A 21,225-nucleotide genomic window follows, 5' to 3' on the forward strand; every position below is an offset into this window, starting at 1 on the left:
ATGTGGTGTTCTTTCTCTTGCGTTAATTTATAGGTGCAAAATACAACACTACCATGTACAACACGAGAGGCACTTAACAGGAATGTATTTACAATATTAATAACCTCTAATAAAGGTAACCCCTAGCGATAGGCAAATTAGGGTATAGGAGAGAAGGAAGGAAGGAAGGTAAAAATAAAATAAAGAAAAATTAAAAAAAAAAAAAAGTCAAAGAAGAAATAAAGTAATGACAAAATGAAGTTAGAAAACAGGGAGAAAAAGAAGAGAGAGAGAGAAAGAGAGAGAGAGAGAGAGAGAGAGAGAGAGAGAGAGAGAGAGAAGAAGCAAACTAAAAAAATGGGAAACAAACTATATATATGTGGAGAAAATTGCCATAGATCAACCAGTGAGCCCAGCCAATGCCGGTAACAATACTTGGAGATTAATACAAACTACAATACAATATCCACTATTATTAAGTAAGGTTATGATATACAGAAGTCAAAGAAACAAACAAAAACAGAGGATTTAAAAAAAATTACAAAGCAACAATAACAACACTGGAATAAGCATAACAATTTCACTGAAAAGCACCAATATTCACAATAATCAACCTTCACTCAAACAATGAGAAAAGGATAGAAAGTAGAACCGTTTTCTTTTTTGTGTTTTTTTTTTTTTTTTTTTTTAACTAGTTAATATAGTGCAGAGAGTGATATTTATACACTTGTATCAGGGGTTGGAACTTAGATCTATGAGTATAGTGAGAGCTTTAGCAGGGGGTATACAGAAAGAATAGAGGAAAAACTAAAGCCGGAAAGGGATAGGATAAACTGGAGACTAAAAGGTTAAAGTTTAGTAAGAGAGTGATGGGGTAAAGGTCGAATTGAGATAGGGTTGAATGATGCTATAGTAGAGATTAAAATAGAATGAAGGTTACTCCCAATGTAAAATAAAGACGAAGTAAAATGGTACTGGGGAGGAAAAGAAAAAGAAAAAAAAATTGCAAAATAGCAGTAGTAATAGTGAAGATAGAGATTGAAAAATGTAATAATTGAAAAGGTAAAATCAAGTAAGGAAAAAAGAAAAAAAATCGTTTCTGAAGTAAAAGATGTAAAAAATGAAAATTAAATAAAAAATGTAAAAAATGAAAATAAAATAAAGAATAGTATAATTAGCATAAAATTGTCCAGTAGAGTTCAATCACTTCCTCTGTTATTGTATTTGGTATGCCTGGTTCTTGGATCAGAGAGTCTTGCAGTTCCCAGCTTTCCACTGCACCTCAGTTTTGTAAGGTAGTCCTTAATTTTAGGCAGGCTATATCTTAGTTATTTGTGTCCATTTATTTATTTTTGATTAATTAAAAGAAAAAGAAAAAGAAAAAAGAAAAAAAAAAAAAGAAAAAAAAAAAAAAAAGGCAGTTTGTAGTTCAGCCCTTAGGTGTCAGTGTTACTGGTTTGACCTCCCAGACTTTGGTTGCTCTGGCCCTCTTTCTCTCTGGGGGCGGGCCCTCGCAGCTCTCCCGGGCTACAATATAGGCGGGGCCACGGCCGCTCTGGGGGCGGGGCCTCGCGGCGCTCCGGGCCGCGGTGCTCTGGGCCGCTCTGGGGCCGGGGCCTCACAGCGCTCCTGGTGGCGCGCTCAGGGCCGCTCTGGGGGCGGGGCCTCGCGGCGCTCCGGGCCGCGGTGCTCTGGGCCGCACTGGGGCCGGGGGCCTCGTGGCGCTCCGGGGCCGTGGAGCTCAGGGCCGCACTGGGGCCGGGCCTCGCGGCGCTCCTGGTGGCGCGCTCAGGGCCGCTCTGGGGGCGGGGCCTCGCTGGAGCAATGGCGCTATCGCAGCCTGAACTCTCAGCCTAGCCACGCAGACTCTGACCTTTCTGTGGGTGGTTGAAGAGCTTCCTTGAATCCACCCGCTTGCTCCGATCGGGGCGCCACAGGTGCTCGATGGACTCCTCGGCTGTGGGTTTTCCAGGCCTCAGAGAAGCTGCTCCCTTCCTGGTAGGGTGGCGCCGCCTTTGCGCTGAGCCCGGAGCTCCGGGAGAAGTCGGGAGTGCTGGCCGCTTGGTCAGGAAAAATTGTCCAGCGGACACTTCCTTACCTTCCTAGAGTGATCCGCTGCCCCTTAGCTGCTAATCAACATTCCCTGAGCGACTCAGATGTTGCTTCTATCTGTTTTGGGACCGGGGTCAGAACAAGTCCGTCTGTTCGGTCGCCATCTTCAAGCTCCGCCCTGTTCCGGAGTACTTATTTCTATTTCATCCACACTATGTAAGGTATTATAGGTCTATTGTAATGATAAAACAATTGAGTTTAAATAAGGTTAAGATACTTGGCCAGTAATCATACATGGACAAAAGTGGCAAGACTAAACTCAAACCTTAGAAAATGGTAAAGAGAATGAATTAAATTTCTTGTACCATGCTTACAATGGGAAAATGGATAATTACTAAAAAAATACTTTTACAGTAGATTTTGTAGACATCTAAGGAGAATTTCAGTGAGTTTCTTTTCACACTGCACATGACTCAAAACTTCTGGAATGCAATGTGTCAATACTTTGAGAAGTGTGTTTTTTTTTTCTTTCAAGATTTTAAAGATAATGAAAGACTTTTTCCAAAGTACACTTAAAAGGTTTCAGCTAAGATAAGAAACTCCTTGACAAGAAATCTTGCTAAGAAAATCCAATTACTTTGCAAGAGCACATCTACTTTCAAATCACTAAAAAAAATTAGGAGAAAAATATTCTCCAAAAAGTACAGGTCACAATATGCTTATTGTACAGGTATATGCTTATTTCTTTAAACCTCTAGTTCTCAACACTGGCTGTGCACTAGAATCATCATGAGAGCTTTTAAAAGAACATTAATCCCCAAACTCTATTCCAAAATACTCTGATTTTATTAGGCTGGTGAGGGGCCTCGTCTCTTGTGTACGCGTTTTTTTTAAGTTCCCCAGGTGATTCTAGTGTGCAGCCAGAGTTGAGAACCACTAAACTATATACAGGGTGTCCCCCAAAAAATGTACTCACACTTTGAATAATTATAAAGGCAATGTTTATTAAAATATATTTCTTTTTCAACATGTAATAGAATCAGCTGTTAAAAGTGTGTATACATTTTGGGGGGTGCCCAGTATTTATTATATTATATACAGGAATGGTCAAAAGTAGGTTTACAGTTGTGAGTACATGAAATAGAGTTTATTCTTTTATTATTATTGTGTTGTTTTCCATATGAACAACTGTGAGTGTACTTTGCTCACCTTTGAATAAAGAGGGGATATGCTAATTAACCTTCTTGTTGTTGCAAAGATGGCAGAGCCCACAGCCAATAAGGAGTGAATATGCTAATGACTGCCCCACCCTCAAAGATGGCAGTACCCACAGCCACAAGATGGCAGCCCCCAGGCCCCCAGCTGCCCAGGGCTGGCCCGAGGTGCAGGCAAGCCTTGGTTGGCAGCTGCCCAGTAGCCTAGGGCCGCCCAAGGCTTGCACTGCCAGCAGTGGCAGCAACAGAGGTGTGATGGGGGCATCGCCTTCCCCTGATCACTGGGTCGCCTCCTGCCCGAGAGCTCCCGGGCAGGCCAGGCTGAGGGACCCCCCCTGTCCAGTGCATGAATTTTCATGCACTGGGCCTCTAGTATTAAATAATATTCATTATATAGCTTAACTAGAACCAGCTTATAATGTAACCATATTAGACAGTTGAAAGAAATAATAAAAATAATAGCTTCAAGGGTCTGTTAGATAACAATAACTGCAGTTTAAATAATCCTGCAATGATGTATAAGGTTCTCATCTCAAAAACATTTGAATTAGACAAACTGGGCATTTTGGGAAATTTGGAGACCAATGTCTCAACACACATCGTTAAGCCATCAGAGCCCTCTTTCCCTGGATTAGTTGCTCATGTTTTAGGCACACCCTTGTAAAAGAACTATGTAATAACCTCTTTGCTTATTCATCCTGACTCTTCTCCCAGTAGTTCATCAGCGGAAAGTCCAGAGGAGGAAGTTTAGCAATTTCAAATGAGGAAATGAGGTGTAACCTTACATGAATACTCAGTGCTCATGAAGAAAAAAAAATGTAGCATTTTGATAGCTAAGACACTTGCATGCATAAGTAAACATACTAAAGAAAAGGAGAGTACCTAGATATTAAAAGTGTTGGCACGTCATAAATCATAGAAAATTGAAGCTGGTTTGCCTAATTCACATAAGTCCTCGGGCTCAACATGACCAGATATTATAATTCCTAAACTTATGAGGTAAACACCAGTATATGACTTAAAAGTCATATTATGAATAAAATGAGACAAGGCAAAGATAGAGTCATTGTTAAGAAGCAATAAAAGGGTATGAAAATGAGAAAAGGAGACTAGGAAGGTAAAAGGACAGTAAAACAAAAATGATTAAGAAGCCAGAAAAGGAGCCCCATGTCTATGTGGAAACGGGATGTGCGCCAGAAGGGGCTTTGCTGTCCCTGAGAAGTAGCAGGGCTATTTGGTTAGTGATTCTACTACAATTAGCTACTAACATGGAAAAACAATAAAACTGAATTCCTACATCATAAATTACCATATGGATTAAAACAAAATATGAAGAGAAAAGCTCTAGTAGAAGTTAATGTAAAAATGTCTTCATGCCTACTGAATAGGGGAGGATTTCTTTTAAAGATTCCCAAAAAGCATAAACCACAAAGGAAAAGACTCATAAATTCAACTCAGAAATTAATTGTTTATCAAAGGCACCATCATGAACTTAAAAAAAAAAAAAAGGTAACATTGAGAGAAAATATTTGCTACATACATGATGAAAAAAGGACTAGAATCCAGAATACATTTTTAGAAAACCCTTCATATAAAATAAATATGAAGAAAAACACCACACAATAAGAAAGTGGACATGAGAATGACAGGCATCTCATGGATCTCATGAAAGAGGAAACTCCAATGGCCAATAATTATATAGATACTTAACCTCATACAACAATTAAATAATATGTAGATCCAGCCGAAACTGGTTTGGCTCAGTGGATAGAGTGTCAGCCTGTGGACTGAAAGGTCCCGGGTTTGATTCCAGTCAAGGGCATGTACCTTAGTTGCGGGTACATCCCCAGTAGGGGGTGTGCAAGAGGCAGCTGATTGATGATTCTCTCTCATCGATGTTTCTAACTCTCTATCCCTCTCTCTTCCTCTCTGTAAAAAAATCAATAAAATATATTTTTAAAAAATATATGTAGACCCACCCATTTGACAAAAAATAAAAATCTAAAATATGGCAATATTAAGAACTTGTGAGGATACAGAATACCAAAAACATTTCTGTACTACAAATAGGGTTACTAATAAGTTCAACTACTTTGGAAAGTAATCTGGCACTACCTGGGAAGAAAAAAAGATGTGCAGAGCCTATGACTCGGCAACTCCACTGTCAGACATCCAGCCTGTAGAAACTTGCACACCGTACACCAGGCAGCAGCATCCACAAGGTTAGCAAAAGCCCTCAGTGTGGCAGCCTATCCCAGAAACCTCGAAGATGTCACCAACAAGAAGACTAAGTGCAGATGGGTTCTCGAGGAAGCACTCTGAGACGGTTTTGTATCCGGGATGTTCTCTAGGGAATGCTTAGTAAAGTGGGATGAAAGCCGTGGTCGGCAAACTGCGGCTCTCGAGCCACATGCAACTCTTTGGCCCCTTGAGTGTGGCCCTTCCACAAAATACCACAGCCTGGGAGAGTCTATTTTGAAGAAGTGGCATTAGAAGAAGTTTAAGTTTAAAAAATTGGGCTCTCAAAAGAAATTTCAATCGTTGTACTATTGCTATTTGGCTTTGTCGACTGATGAGTTTGCCGACCACTGGTAAAGCATTCAGGAGGAAGGAGAAGTTGAGATGCAATGGAGGCACACTAGCTTTAGGTAACCTCAGGATCCTCCACCGGGGAACCTGTAGAACTGAAATGGATGGTCAAAGTTGTCCTATTTTAAGTCAAAATGACCAGGCCTCAAACCCTAATTAGAAGCAGTCCACACCCAAAAGGCCAGTCAGCCCTCTGTCAGAGCAAGCCCTGAAGGTCTGACAGCTGATGACTATCTACTGACCACACTCATAGCATCTGAGACAAGACCTTTCTTGAAAGGAGGATCTAAGCAGTATACTCCATGTTCACCATATTGTTGTATTTTCACACAATGGAATACTATATAGCAGTGAACATTAATGACCTAATGCTACAGCAGTGACCTAATGCTACAACAGTCAACATAGATAAACCTCATAATATTGAGAAGAAAAAGCAAAAAAGAATACATATTGGATGCTTTCATTTGTTTAAAATTCACAAACAAGCAAAATGAAATTATAATTTGCCAGGAACCAATTCCAGCATGTAATAATTACACAAGAGTTTCACCAAAAGGTTGGTGAAGCTTGGTGGCTCAACAAGGGTGAGCCACATATATAGTTTACCTGTTGGAATGGCTAAAAGACACTTCCCCAAAACCTGAATAGGATAATCGTTTGCTGCCAGACATCTCAGGGGATTTTATTGCCTCCTGTTGGCCTAAGGCCTGAACAGCTGTAGGCTATTCCCCAAAGGGGTCCTTAGACAAGGAGGGAGTCTTCAGTTCCTTTAGCTGAAGATCCTCTGACCCCCAATGCCTTTCAAAATTTTATCTTTCATCTTTGGACTCCTTCTTAATCTATGCATCAGCCCCTTTTTCCAGATTGCTGAACCCTTTGTAAGGCTGGGGTAAGAACCCGGGCAATATTTTCTTTAGGGAAAATTACATATGGATTAAAACTATAAATAAGATCAAAGGGATGTTAAAATATAAACGTTTAAATGGTCATTATCTCTGGGAGATGAGGGTTAGAGAGAGAAAAAGGATCAGATAGGGGACACAGGAGCCTCTCAAAATCTTGATATTGTTCTGTTTTGAAGGTGGGTGTATTGTTTTATTTTGTTATTGTTACTACTTATAGCTTACATGTGTTAAAATATTGTTTTGGATGACTGTCTTAATTTTTAAAAGAACAAATATTTTCTTCATTTATTTCAAGAGAACCCATTTTCCCCAAGTTCAACCCAGAACCAGGAGATGCAGTAACCAAATCTGGTCTCCTTACTCCTCTACTCCTGATTGATTAAAAGAGGGAATTTCCAAGGCTAACCCTGGCTGTTTTGCCAGGAATGTGTCAGACTTCACCAGTGCTACCAAGCACCACTATAAAATCTTCAATTGCATTTGTTGTAGAAATCTTAAGGCTCCAAATTTAGATAGCAAGTGCACAGGCAAGAGACATTACAATGGTCTAATTATTCACAATTTACATTTGAAAAGCTGAGACTTTGAAAGGAAAGTAATTTGCACAATGTGTGAAGTAATAGCTGTGCTAGAAATAAAATGGAATCCCAGACTCTCCTGCTGGTGCTACAAATTACAGCAGACGAGAAATTAACTGGGAGGGGGGGGCGGGGTTTGAGCTACCACCCACTGGTAATTATCAGTAGTAACCATTTCTGTCCGTTTCACACTAATGTCTCGCTAAGGTGCTCTGCAACAGCAAAAAACTGCCAATATTTTTTAAAAACTGGTATTTTTAGCAAGTTTGCTTTCTGAGGACCCAACTTTCAGTTGTTTAGTGGAATGTCAATACCCAATTTCTATGTCTTCACAGATGAGTGAAAGACACAAGGAAGCCAACATCTAACTGGCTCACACAGAGATTTTTCAATCACAACACACATTAGGGAAGCAGATGACTGTGGCATTTCACACTTCTCCTTTGCAGACATCTGCCATTTAGAAATGTAAGGTGGATGCTCAGAGAAAGGACCGCTTTGAGGGGGAGAGCAGGCTTGGAGCTGCCTGCTGTGTTTTTAAAAGTTAAACCATCAAAAGCTTTTCAGATGTTCAGGTGACTTTTTAAAGTTTCTCCCAAAGGGAGAAGTCTTGCTAATAAGGACACTAGTCAGTAGTCAAACTCAAGCCTTGAGCTACAAAAACATGACTCCTTATTTGGAACGAACAGCCAGTAGGCCAAGACAAGGAACCCTACCGATGTTCCACGGAAGCCTCAGGACAGTGCGAAGCTATAAGGTAAGGATTGACACCTCCCACCAGGTCTGAGGAGAAAGGAGTTGTAAATGTGGGTAATGTGAGAGTCCTTCCAAAAAAAAAATGTCCTCCAGCAGTCTACAGTATCTAAGGAAAAACAGGGGAGACTGAGAAACACGCACCAGGTTGGATCCAGGGGTTTCACTTTTGTGAAGCTGAACGTAAGCACCACTGCATACAGCACGCTACACACACACACACACACACACACACACACACACACACCACGTGGGAAATCAAAGAGTTCCCCTTTAAAGTTTTGATTGATCCCTGCTGGGAAGGTTCAAACGTCACGTTTTACTCTCTGATCGAAATCAAAACAAAGGGGGTTTTTTTAGTGAAGGAAGCCTCAGCTGCCGGGGACGTATCCCCCCCTGAGGAAGCTGCGCAGGGGACCTGAGCATCCATGGAGCATCCATCCGCCTGTCCCAGGCCGCCGGGCTGCAGGCGGCGGGCTCGGTGCCGCTTTGGACCAGAGCCGGCTGTCAGCCCAGGGCTCCCGGCCTGGGGCGGACCCCCACCCCCGCCCTCCGGCCCTTCACACCCACAGCGGCCCGACCCCTAAATCACGGCCCTGTTCACGCCGATGCCGAAGCGCGTCTCACACGCGTGGGCACACACCGTGCGGCTGTTCAGTAGTTATCTGAGTTTCTAGGTGTGCGTGGTTCTTTTCCTCCTCACACGCAAGCACTTCCAGGAGCCTCTAGTCTGGCCAGACCCCCAGGGGGATGACCCTTCCTCCCCGGGCAGGGGAGCTGCGAGTGGCGCGCAAGGAACCGCCCCGCGCCCCGCGCCCCGCGCCCCGCGCCCCGCGCCCCGCGCCCCGCGCCCCGCGCCCCGCGCCCCGCGCCCCGGGGCCGGGGAGCGGAGCCTCAGCCCAGCTCCTGCGCGCCTGCCTTCCGCAGAGGAGATCCTGCTGGGGTACCCCCAGCCCCAATCTCCGCCCCTCCAACCCCCCCGCAGCTGCTGAAGGTGACTTACTGTGGGCCACGAGCTAGCCAGAGGCTGGAAGATCCTCCAGGAAAATAAACGCAGCCCCGGGGCGGCCCCTCCTACCTTCCCCCCGGGGGCTCGGGGTGCGGGCGGCACAGCTGGACTCCAACCAGGGGAGCTCATGCCCTGGGCGCTCACCTTCCCAGGTTGGCGGGGGTCACGGCTGCCCACCCCCTTCCGGTCTGATCGGGGCCCACCCCCCAGCTGGGAGCCCCCCGGGATGAACAGCCGGCTCCCCGCACCCGCCCTCCGCCCCCCGGACGCGCCGCCCGCACCTGCGCCGCCGCCCGGGCCCCCGGCGCCCGCCGCCGTCCGCGGCGCCCGCAGCCACGGGAGCACGTCCTCCGCGGGATCGAAGTGGGTGGCCAGGCGGAGCGCCATGGCCCGGAGGACGCGGCCGCGGGCATTCCCGGCCCTGGGTTCGCACCCGGGCCCTCTCGCCCTGCGCCCGCCCCTCCTTCCTCTCCCCGCCCCCCGGCCCGCAGCTTTCGGTTCTGCCGGTCCCGGCGAGCAGCCCGAGCGCCGCCTCCTCCGGCCCAGGCCCAGGCCCGGGCTGCGCGCTGGACACGCCGGGCCAGGGACAGGGGCCGAGGCGCCCGGGAACCTCAAGGTGCGCCCTCCTTGTGGGCGACGCACAGAAAGGGCTGTGGATATGGGGGGTTTTAAGGGCTTTGGAGGAGATGTGGTTAAACCAATGGTTTGCAAACTGTTGCACATCAGGTGTGGGCGTCAGGCTTCTATTTCTCTTTCCCTTTCTCTTTCCTTTCCCCCCTCCCCTCCTCCTCTTCCCTCCCCTTTTCTCTTTCTCTCTCTCTCTCTCTCTCTCTCTCTCTCTCTCTCTCTCTCTCTCTCTCTCTCTCTCTCTCTCTTTCTCTCTCTCTCTCTCTCTCATCTCCTGGTGATTCCACTTTGCAGGGAAGTTTGGAACCCGCTAAGGCTAGAAGTGTTAGTAGCTGGGTCTCCTGAGAAGATTCAAGTTCATGGCAAGGGCAGAAGTGGACCGCATTGGGGGCCTGTTGGACCCAGTTTCAGGATAGTAATGCCTTATGAGTAGTATGTAGATAGAAAGTAGCAGCAGGAATCATGTGAATAGGATGCTTCTATTTAAGAGAGATCATGGAGATTCCAGAAAGGGTTTGCAGCTTAAAATAGTCAGGTCCTCTGTCAGTGTATGGGTTTCCTTCCCACCAGTGGCTTCCGGGGAGCTGAATTGTTTAGGACTCTCTGCAATTGGCCTTTCAAAAGGTGCTCTCATTCTTGTGGGGGCACCTCCTCACCCCCAGCATCACAACGACAGCCAGTGTTTTCTGAATCTCCTCACAGCTTTCTTTTCGTTCCTGCCCACAGCATCCTAAGTCTACCGCCCGCTCCAAACCCTCCTGAACATCAACACCAGGTTAGCATTCACCCTAAAACAAAGCTGCCCTCCCATCCCTATGCAGAGACCATGAGTCGCAGCTGTCCACCGCAGAATAAAGTGCCTGCGCTTTACTGAAACCTTCTAGCCTTTCACCCAGAACTCCAAAAATGATCACCTTAACCCCATGGTTGGCAAACTGAGCTCGCGAGCCACATGCAGCTCTTTGGCCCCTTGAGTGTGGCTCTTCCACAAAATACCACGGCCTGTGAGACTATTTTGAAGTGGCGTAAGAAGAAGTTTAAGTTTAAAAAATTTGGCTCTCAAAAGAAATTTCAATCGTTGAACTGTTGATATTTGGCTCTGTTGACTGAGTTCGCAGACTACTGCCTTAACCTAATCGTGGGGAAACATCAGACAAACACAATTAAAGGATATTGTACAAAATAACTGGATTGTTACCTTTTTAGGTGTCGAGGTCATGAAAGCCATTGAAAGACTGCAAAACTGTTCCAGACAGAAGGAGACTAAAGAACTGTGACAGGAAAATGCTGCATATGCCCTGGATATTTTTGCTATAAAATTCATTATTGGGCCCATCTGGCATGGCTCAGTGGTTGACCATTGGCCTATTAACAAGGAGGTCACAGTCAGGGCATATGTCCGAGTTGTGGGCTCAATCCCCACTGTTGGGTGTGCCAGAGGCAGCCAGTCAATGATTATCTCTCATCATTAATGTTTCTATCTTTCTCCCTCTTCCTTCCTCTCTGAAATCAATAAAAAAATATATATTTTAAAAAATTCATTACTGGTTCAACTGAATTAACTTAAATGGATCTGAGGATTAGGTGGCAGTGACGTATCAGGGTTCATTTCCTGATTTTGATTGTTGTCCTGTGCTTATACAGGAGAATGTTCTTATTAATAGGAAATACATACTGAAGTATTAGAGGATAATGACATAGGAGATAAGCAATTACTATCAAATGGTTCCAAAAAACAGTTATTTGTATTGTACTCCAACTTTTCTATAAGTTTGTGATTGTTTCAAGATGAAAAATATTTTTAAAAACATAATTGTTATCTGAATGACTGGTGTTTCCGAAGCCTCATAAACTTTTTCCCCATGAAAGACACAATCATCTCTGATCCTGCTAAGAATGAACTTTGAATAGTGACATGGGTGGGTTTTATTTAAAACGCTGAATGACCAGAAGATACAAGCTCTTTAAATTAGATTGTATTTTCCTCCTCTACTGCAAACTTACAGTTACTGAATTTATTAACCTTAAGCTCTGAAGTAAATTCTCCAACATTGACTGAAAATAAAAGGAGAAACATGATGGGAAAATTACATTTTCAGCTGTTAAGTAACTATCTTTTTACCTTCACAGGGACCTTCCATTAACTGGCCTTAGAGGGAGAAAATTACTAAAACGTTTTCCCCCCAAGCTATCACATGACTTTAGTTCATAGGAAAATCGATGGCAAGGAATAAATAGTATCTATTGCATAAATACTTTCATTAAAAAAATGCACACATGGACTTCATGAAATTCTTTGTGGATTTTATGAAGGGTACCTAAGCCATTTAAAGAGAAAGCTAAAACCGATATCTGTGTGGGGGGCAGGTTTTTAATGTCCAGTCGCCATGTGTTCTGCACATCGATGATTTTTTTTCCCCCTTTCAGATTTCTAAACACAGTGGAAGGCATGAGAGAGAATATCTGAAGCAATTCATTAAAATCTTGGCAGCTGGGCCCTCAGCTCCCGCTCTCCCTGAGAGCTGCCTATACTAAATGCTGACAGCTCTCCCAGCATCTCCCTCCACAGAAGACCTATTGTCAGAGCTCCGGAGGGGCCATTCCTGGAGGGACTGCCTCAGCCAATCTAGGGCTTTGAATAAACAAAAACCATGCAAATAAATTACCATCTCGGAAGCCCTGGGTTAGTGGGCTCTTTCGAACGCTCTCAGGAAAACACATTAGGTTAAAATGAAATATTTTGTTGTATGATGTCATGTCCCAATTCAGGGGATTCTGGTGTCCCTCTGGCAAAGGTCACTTGTGGGAGGAAGGGAAATGATAGGCTGTCCTTCAGCTGTTGAATCAGGGAACGCTCTTTTCTTGGAGAAGATGGTACATTGAAAATGTGTTGTAGGTGATTTAAAATGAGAGGTATCATTCCTTGCTAAGAACATTGCCTTTCCTGTCTTTTTCACCTGTTTTGGTTCTAACTTTTTTTTTTTTCCAGCTGCTTTCCCTCCCCGTTGGCTTTGGTAGTTATGGCTGGGAATTTCCTGGTGCCAGTGTTCCATGGTGGCCTGCCCACCCGTTTCCTCCCACCTCCCCGTTTCCTCCCAGTGGCCCCTATCTCTCTGGTGTCTTTGTTCTCACATAAAATAGTCCCTGCAAGCATTGATCAAAGTTCTATGAATACACACTGACTCATTAGCTACTTAAGATGTTCTTCTTCGTTAAGTGGCTTCTTTTTAAATTTCGGTGGTGAAAAATAAATAAATAAATAAATAAATAAATTTCGGTGCTGGTTGTTTATTTATTTATTTATTTTTTTATCTACCGTGAATCACAATATACAAAGGGAACATGATTTGACCTGAGGGATTAAAAAATATATCCATATAATAGAAAATCTTATTGAAAAAGATTTTACTGTGCCACAAGCCTCTGAACCTTTCTCTGTGTGCATTCTAATAATATAGACTAGTTTAGAGAAATAGAAACCAGCCCAGCCCAGCACATTCAAAACAGGATCTAAGAGCACTTACAGAATATTTATGGGGATATAAAGTACATAATAGGGAATATGATAAATAATATTGTAATAACTATGTATGGTGCCAGGTGGGTACTAGACTCATGGGGGTGGAAGAGGGGAAAGGTCACTTTGTAAGTTATATAAGTGTCTAACCACTCTGCTGTCCACTTGAAACTAATATTGAATGACAACTGTAACTAAAAAAAAATGTTTTAAAACAAAAGAGGATATGCCCAGTCGGTGTGACTCAGTGGTTGATCATCAACCCCATGAACCAGTTCGATTCTGGATCAGGGCACATGCCCAGGTTGTAGGCTCGATCCCCATTTGGGGGCATGCAGGAGGCAGCTAATCAGTGATTCTCTCTCATCATTGATGTTTCTAAGCTCTCTCTCCCTCTCCCTTCCTCTCTAAAACCAATAAACACACACACACACACACACACACACACACACATATATGTATGTATATATTTTTTAAAGATATAAGCAGTTAATCACCAAAATGGCTATACATCAGTCCTCTTAAAACCTATTGTTTTCTAGAAATAATTTAAATTGTGGGAGTTTTGAGATTTATAGGTGATTTTTAAAAATTATTATTGAGGGTTCCATGAGTGTTCTCCCACATGTTCATTTAATTTTGGAAGTATTTAATTTACACTTTCTTCATTCTCAAAAATACAAATCTTTTCCAAATTTTGAGCTTACCACCTCCATCCCAGAATTTTTCTTTAAAAAGATGACCTGGCCCTAACTGGTTTGGGACTCAAGTCGGCCTGCGGACTCAAGGGTCCCAGGTTCGATTCCAGTCAAGGGCATGCACCTTGGTTGCAGGCACATAACCAGTAGGGAGTGTGCAGGAGGCAGCTAATTGATGTTTCTCTCTTATCGATGTTTCTAGCTCTCTATCCCTCTCCCTTCCTCTCTGTAAAAAAAATAAAATGTACTAAGAAAAAAAAAGATGACCTGTATCTATGTCATTTTAGTCAAGACTGGTCTCAGGTCTGCTGAAAGAGGAACTATGAAGACAAATTAGAGCCAGTGGGAAAGAGATCTCTCTCCTGCATAGATGGAATCAGGATACTATCAGAATACTTAATAGTAATGTCAGCCTGAATCCTGTAATGTGTCACCTTTCCCTACAAGGCCTCCAGCTTTCCAAATGCCCATCTAATCTGTGTCCACTCCTGGGACTAGATAGTACAGTTCTCTGCCTGGGTGCTCATTGATAATATCAAAACCTCATCGCTTAAGAAAAAGCCTGACACCGACACCAGGTTGGCCAACCGCTCAGCTCAGCCTCAAGAGGGTAAAGAATTTCAAGTATTAAAAAAAGAAAAGAAGCCGAAACCAGTTTGGCTCAATGGATAGAGCGTCGGTCTGCGGACGGGAAGGTCCTAGATTTGATTCCGGTCAAGGGCATGTACCTTGGTTGCGGGCACATCCCCAGTAGGGGGTGTGCAGGAGGCAGCTGGTCGATGTTTCTCTCTCATCAACATTAATAACTCTCTATCCCTCTCAATTCTTCTCTGTGTAAAATCAATAAAATATATTTTAAAAAGAAAGAAAGAAAGAAAGAAAGAGAGAGAGAGAGAGAGAGAGAGAGAGAGAGAGAGAGAGAGAGAAAGAAAGAAAGAAAGAAAGAAAGAAAGAAAGAAAGAAAGAAAGAAAGAAAGACACAAATCTTTTCCAAATTTTGAGCTTACCACCTCCATCCCAGAATTTTTCTTTAAAAATGACCTGGCCCTAACTGGTTTGGGACCAACCAGCAAGGCAAAAGAACATTGTATTCAGTACTTGACTGATAGTTAAAAAGCCTGAATTCTTGTCACAACCCTTTCATCAAGTTGCTCTGTGACCTTGGGCAAGGCACTCAAATCTTCTGGACTTGGGTATTTGTTCATAAAATAAAAGAAGTTGCACTATGGCCCCCAAAGTCCTTTCAGTTATAAACAGTTCTAGGATTATTGTTACCTATAGTAACAATAAGATACTCTAAAAAAGATATCCAATCCGAACCAGTTTCTCAGTGGTTAGAGCATCGGCCTACGAACTGAAGGGTCCCAGGTTTAATTCCAGTCAAGGGCATGTACCTTGGTTGCAGTCACATCCCCAGTAGGAAGTGTGCAGGAGGCAGCTGATCGATGTTTCTAACTCTCTATTCCTCTCCCCTCCTCTCTGTAAAAAAAATTAATAAAATATATTTTTAAATAAATAAATAAGGTATCCACTCGTCAACCCCTATCCATTTGTAAAGAGAGGGTTAGGGGGAATATTGCAAATCTAGTGTCCATGGAAACAAAAATGTTAACAGTGAAAGACACCCCATATAGCAGGATAAGACACATTCTACAAAGCAATCCAGGAAAATGGAATTGAGGATTAAGGAATATTAGGGAATTTTTAAAAAATAGCAGTCCAGTTCTACTTTCTAATTTCTCCTCAAAAAGAAAATGGTAGATGTATCCACAGACCACTAGATAAATGCCTGAGGGGTCTTGGGGGTAGTTAAGACCTTCTGCGATCCAAGCAATGCTGCTAATTTTTGCTTTAAAGTGTTTTAGTCATGGTTTCTTTCAGTGTTAGAAAAATCCTAACTTCCCTGCTTACTGATTATATGGACTCTCATTAAATCAACATTGTGCTTAAGCTAGAAGTGTGCACCGAATAATTAGCTCATTAAAAAATTAATATTAGAATAAATAAAGACCCAGTTGTCTCAGGTGGTTGAGTCCACTCAGTTTCCTCTCTTTCATATATTTTACTTAATACTTTTAAACCGTAAGTGGAAATTAATTGCCTGCTCTCTCTCAGTCTCTCTTTGATGTTGCAAAGATCAAAAACTTCCTCAGGGAAGGTTTCCTGCAGGGAATACTGATTCCACGGATGAGTAGCCCCCAGATCTGACTGCCAGGATGTGTGAGCAGGACTGGAATGCTCTTGGGCCTCGGAAAGTGGGCCACGTTGCTAGCCACCCTCCAACCAGGACTGGGGTGGGGATCTGGGGTCCATTTGGAAACTAGGTCACCAACAGTTGAAATCGGGATATACATCATAGTAACCCCTGGTTAAGGGAAAGATCACTGCCATTGCCAGGAATTGCTTTTTGTCTGAGAGGGAGCGGGGAGTGGGGCTGGACACAGGACAGTGATGGTTAGCTCAGACGCAATTAGAATTCTGACTGGCATCAGAATCTTGCAGGCTAATGGGTGAGGTCGGAGACTAGTCCCGGGTGTCCTCTCTCTGCACCATCTCTAGCACATAGGTCACCTTCATTCTGTCATCTCTCCCAGTGGTCGCTGGAGAGCATGCTGGACACAGGGAGGTCAGGAGGAAACGGAGAAAAGAATAGTAGGAGAAGGTAGCAGAGATGAGAAATGGTAATGATGGGGGTCAAACCTATTCCAGGCCCTCTTGTCTCTTTTCTCTCCATCTTAGGCCCCTCCTTCAGCTCCGCAAAGGAATGTTATAAGAGCAAAGGAAAGCTCTATCATGGCATACGGCATTAACCACAGGTCAAAATACCTCCCAGTAGAACATTTATCTGAAATGAAATCTTAATCCCAGAGGAGAACAAGTCTCCTCCCAAAACACAAGTACTGAGCTGGCTCAGACAGAGGAGCACCCCCTAATGAGTCAGAGTGATGAGCTCAGCCACTGCTCATACTGCCCACAAGATGCCCTGCCCAGTCCCCACCACCCTGCGAAATTCCAGTTGTAAGAGCCACCCTTTCCTACATATGGGAACCTCCTGGAGGGCTTGTTAAAACTGGCTTCACCCCCTGAGTTTCTGATTGACGTAACTAACAAATCCTCTAGGGATGCTGATGTTGCTGTTCTGGGGAGCCACCCTTGAGAACCATTAGTCCAGGACATCCACAAACATTTGCTGTTTGTTTTCATGATGGGAGGTCAGAAATGCATGCTGTGGAACAGAAGAAAATCGGAGTCATTTTGTGCTGGATTTCTGGGTTTCTCTGTATTGGGTGTACTTTTACTCCCTCTGTTTCCCATGTTGTTGATGCAATTTTAGCACTGTTAATGAGATTTTAACCATTTTCAGGAAAACCACTTTGCTTTCCTCTTTGAAAGACAATGAAGGTTGAAAAACAGGGGAAATGATGTTTTGGAAGAAATTAGTGTTTCTGATGTATCCAGAATAGCCTTGCTTCTTCCATAACGGACAGTAGACATTTTACGGGGCATGTCAATTGCCCTTTGATTTTCTTTCAAATCTTCAGGAAGACTTGCCAATTAAAAAGGTCCAGGTGATTGGTCAAGATTTACACAGGAACTATTAAAAAAAAAAAAAAAAAAAAAAAAACAGAAACAAGCAGCTCTGACCTGAAAAAAATGTTTTCTAACTCCAGTGATCACTTTTGATCATAAGCCCAACCAATAATGAGTCTGCCCAGGAAGCTCAGGATTGCTGTTACTGCATGTCATTACTGAAGCTCTTCTTTAGCTTCAAGCCTGAATGCAAGTGAGTTCAAAGAAAATGGGCAATTTAAAACCTACATTTGTGGTTGATTCTTCATTCTCCAAACTCCCTTCTCTTAGACATACACATGTTGGGATACACTCACAGAGCGTGAAGAGCTAATAAAATGAAATAATGCACATTCATCAATATATTGATAACTAGCCGAGACCGGTTTGGCTCAATGGATAGAGCATCAGCTTGGGGACTGAAGGGTCCCAGGTTCGATTCCGGTCAAGGGCATGTACCTTGGTTGCGGGCATATCCCCAGTAGGGGGTGTGCAAGAGGCAGCTGATCGATGACTCTCTCTCATCGATGTTTCTAACTCTTTATCTCTCTCCCTTCCTCTCTGTACAAAATCAATAAAAATATATTTTTAAAAATATATATTGATAACTAGAATTACTTAACACTTGCAAGGAACACTGCAGTGACAATATATTTTCTTATCATTTTACTTTGCCATGCTCAAAAAGCTTTTATCAACTTTTTAAATGAGTCTCTACAACATCCCTCTGGGGCAAATGAAGAACAGTTGTCATTATCCTCTTTCTATAGATGGATGGGTAGACACACAAAGGAGGGCACTGAATCAGCCAGGAAGGAAACCCAGCTAAAGGCCCAAATAATTCGAATGCTGTCTGCCTCTGTGATCAGTGCTATTTTCCTTTGATTCATGTGTTGTGCAAAACTCTGAAGGCAGCGTTATCATCCTTTAGTGATGTGCCAAACTCTATGGAGACATCTAAAGAGAGGACACGATGATGAGGGTTGGTAAATATAGGCAGCAGCGGTGCATGTCTATGGAAACCCAAATTCAATTTCCTGTGTGGGTAATATGATCAGTGCCGAATCCCATCAGCACCTGATCAGCTGGCATCATGTTGTTATTTTCATAAGAACACACAGAAAGAGGGTAATGTTTAACTATTAAATATAATTGCAAGGCTGCAAATTTCCAAAAGTACCCAACATTTGGGAATTTTTCTGCGTGACAATAGTTTTCAGTGCAACCGGCTTAGAAAATGGGCTGTCCCTGGCCAGAAGCCAGATGGCTAACGCAAAAAAGCAGAACACAGACTCAAAACCTGCATGGCAGACCCTTTTTCATATCATGCCATGTTTTATTTACTAAGAAGAGATTCATACTACAAAACTACTGCGTTCTTTAGGAACTATTAGTTTTAATAATCTCAACTTTTTAAAAAAATATATATTTTATTGATTTTTTTACAGAGAGGAAGGGAGAGGGATAGAAAGTCAGAAACATCGATGTGAGCGAAACATTGATTAGCTGCCTCCTGCACACCCCCTACTAGGGATGTGTCTGCAACCAAGGTACATGCCCTTCACCAGAATCGAACCTGGGACCCTTCAGTATGCAGGCAGATGCTCTATCCACTGAGCCAAACCGGTTAGGGCTAATAATCTCAACTTTTAAGCAATGGAGAGTGACAGGTTCATAAACCAGAAGGCCTGGAAGGCTCCAGTCTACAGACCTCCTAGAGGCTCTTCCACATCCCCCACCAGGGGTCTTCAGCAGCAGCAGGCGCCCCAGCTCTCCAGGGCCCTGGTGGCTCCTGCCCCTCACACATGCTCCCAGGCGCCTCCATTCAGTGATCCTGAGACTGCGGAATTGAAAGGCCACTAAGCCCTCAGAGTGGGGAAACCTCAAAGAACAAAGGTTTGGGGGTTTTCCTTTTCTGTCAGTACTGTACTTTACTAAGGTCAGTAAGTTTTGAAGTAAGGGATTCCCCTGTTCAAGAGGGATGTGGCAGAAACAAAGTTTCAAAAGAGGTAGAAATTGCAAAATGGGTAACCTGTTATTCTAAAAGGTGTTTGCTTTAAATTTCAAAAAACAAAAATAAAAATAAAGGGCCATATCTGTACAGTGTTCCTTCTAATTCTTTAAAATTGAGAGGGTAACATGCTACATATACCATATGCCTGGCTGGTGTGGCTCAGTGACCGTCAACCTATGAACCAGGAGGTCATGGTTTTCTAGTAACTCCCCTTCAGGACACATGCCCACGGTGCAGGCTCAATCCCCAGTAGGGGAAGTGCAGGAGGCAGCTGATCAATGAGTCTCTCTTTCCCTCTCCCTTCCTCTCTGAAATCAATAAAAAATATATTTTATAAAAAGGAAAAAAAGAGAGAACATGAGAACAGATAGGGTCCCAGGCTGAGGGAAAAGGAGAGAAAGTGTTAGAATTCAGTAAGGGCTATGTTGGTGGTGAGGCAATCTCTGCTGACTATTTAGCATCTTTCAACTGCAGCTATTACTACTGCTGTATCCACAATACCCTTTGGATACAAAATAAGGTCAGAGAAGACAAATATCGCCTTCAGTTTCTTAAGTAACTCCCATAAACACAATGAAAGCAGATTTACCTTCAGAGACGTCCAAGACAGAAGCAACTTTCAATAGCAAGACAGGCAGTGCCCAAAGAAATACATAATCCTCTAGGACCGTGGTCGGCAAACTGCAGCTCGAGAGCCACATGCAGCTCTTTGGCCCCTTGAGTGTGGCTCTTCCACAAAATACCACGGCCTGGGCAAGTCAATTTTGAAGTGGCGTTAGAAGAAGTTAAGTTTAAAAATTTTGGCTCTCGCCGAGACCGGTTTGGCTCAATGGATAGAGCGTCGGCTTGGGGACTGAAGGGACCCCGGTTCGATTCCGGTCAAGGGCATGTACCTTGGCTGCGGGCATTTCCCCAGTAGGGGGTGTGCAAGAGGCAGCTGATCGATGACTCTCATTGATGTTTCTAGCTCTCTATCTCTCTCCCTTCCTCTCTGTACAAAATCAATAAAATATATTTTAAAAAAATAATAATAAAAAAATAATAATAAAAATAAAAATTTTGGCTCTCAAAAGAAATTTCAATCATTGTACTGTTGATATTTGGCTCTGTTGACTGATGAGTTTGCCGACCACTGCTCTAGGAAGGAAGAGAAAAGACCGTGAAGTACTTTCTCTCTATCAAGTACTTTGTATGGAAGAAGCTTTCATTTGTGGGTGTAAGATTCATTCGATGAATTCTTCTTCAGAATGGTGCAAAGCACTGAGTTAGGTGCTAAGAATGTAAAAGAGATGGTCTATCCCCTTGCAAATCTTACACTGTAGTAAAGGTAGATGTTTAAAAGTAAACATAAGTGTGAGTTATGTAGTAGGTTGAAAATTTATCGTCACAACCCAGATGTCTGAAGGTGCCTTTATCTTTTCTAATAAAAACTTCGTTCTTTTGCCCCCATTTTGCTGATGGAAGGAAAATTAACTCAGTCTTGCCTCTTGAGGAAAACAGATTCTTTACCTGTAGCTTTGCCCAGAGTCTGGATTTGGCTGCTTATGTGCCTTGTGATATAGTTACAAGGTAACTTTAACATTAAGGAAATTGTTCCTGCATATTATTAGTCAAAAAAGTCAGAAGTGCATGAATGTAACGTTGTGCATAACTGAATTCTGCATAGCACATGAACCATAGTTCCCAGCTCAGAATGGAAAAACAAAAACTTGACAAT

At 43.2% G+C, this 21,225-nt stretch overlaps 1 protein-coding gene across 5 annotated transcripts in view; it reads right to left on the reverse strand.

Annotated features, from left to right (window-relative positions):
- The window catches only part of GSAP (gamma-secretase activating protein), a 93,814-nt gene that overhangs the window by 61,417 nt on the left and 11,172 nt on the right, over positions 1 to 21,225 (reverse strand). For 2 of the 5 annotated variants that reach the window (XM_084897814.1, XM_084897813.1), the window contains exon 1: positions 9,364 to 9,753. The exons of 1 other annotated variant lie outside the window; for it this stretch is intronic. In XM_084897814.1, coding sequence (XP_084753940.1) covers positions 9,364 to 9,469 — 106 coding nt within the window. In that variant the 5' untranslated portion in view covers positions 9,470 to 9,753. Of the gene's footprint in view, positions 1 to 1,852; positions 1,902 to 9,076; positions 9,316 to 9,363; positions 9,754 to 21,225 lie in introns of those variants that run through there. 2 more of the 5 variants (XM_084897817.1, XM_084897816.1) reach the window with 2 other exon arrangements.

This window comes from Pipistrellus hanaki (assembly GCF_964339955.1).
Source record: "Pipistrellus hanaki genome assembly, chromosome: 10".
In the NCBI taxonomy this organism is placed as follows: domain Eukaryota; kingdom Metazoa; phylum Chordata; class Mammalia; order Chiroptera; family Vespertilionidae; genus Pipistrellus; species Pipistrellus hanaki.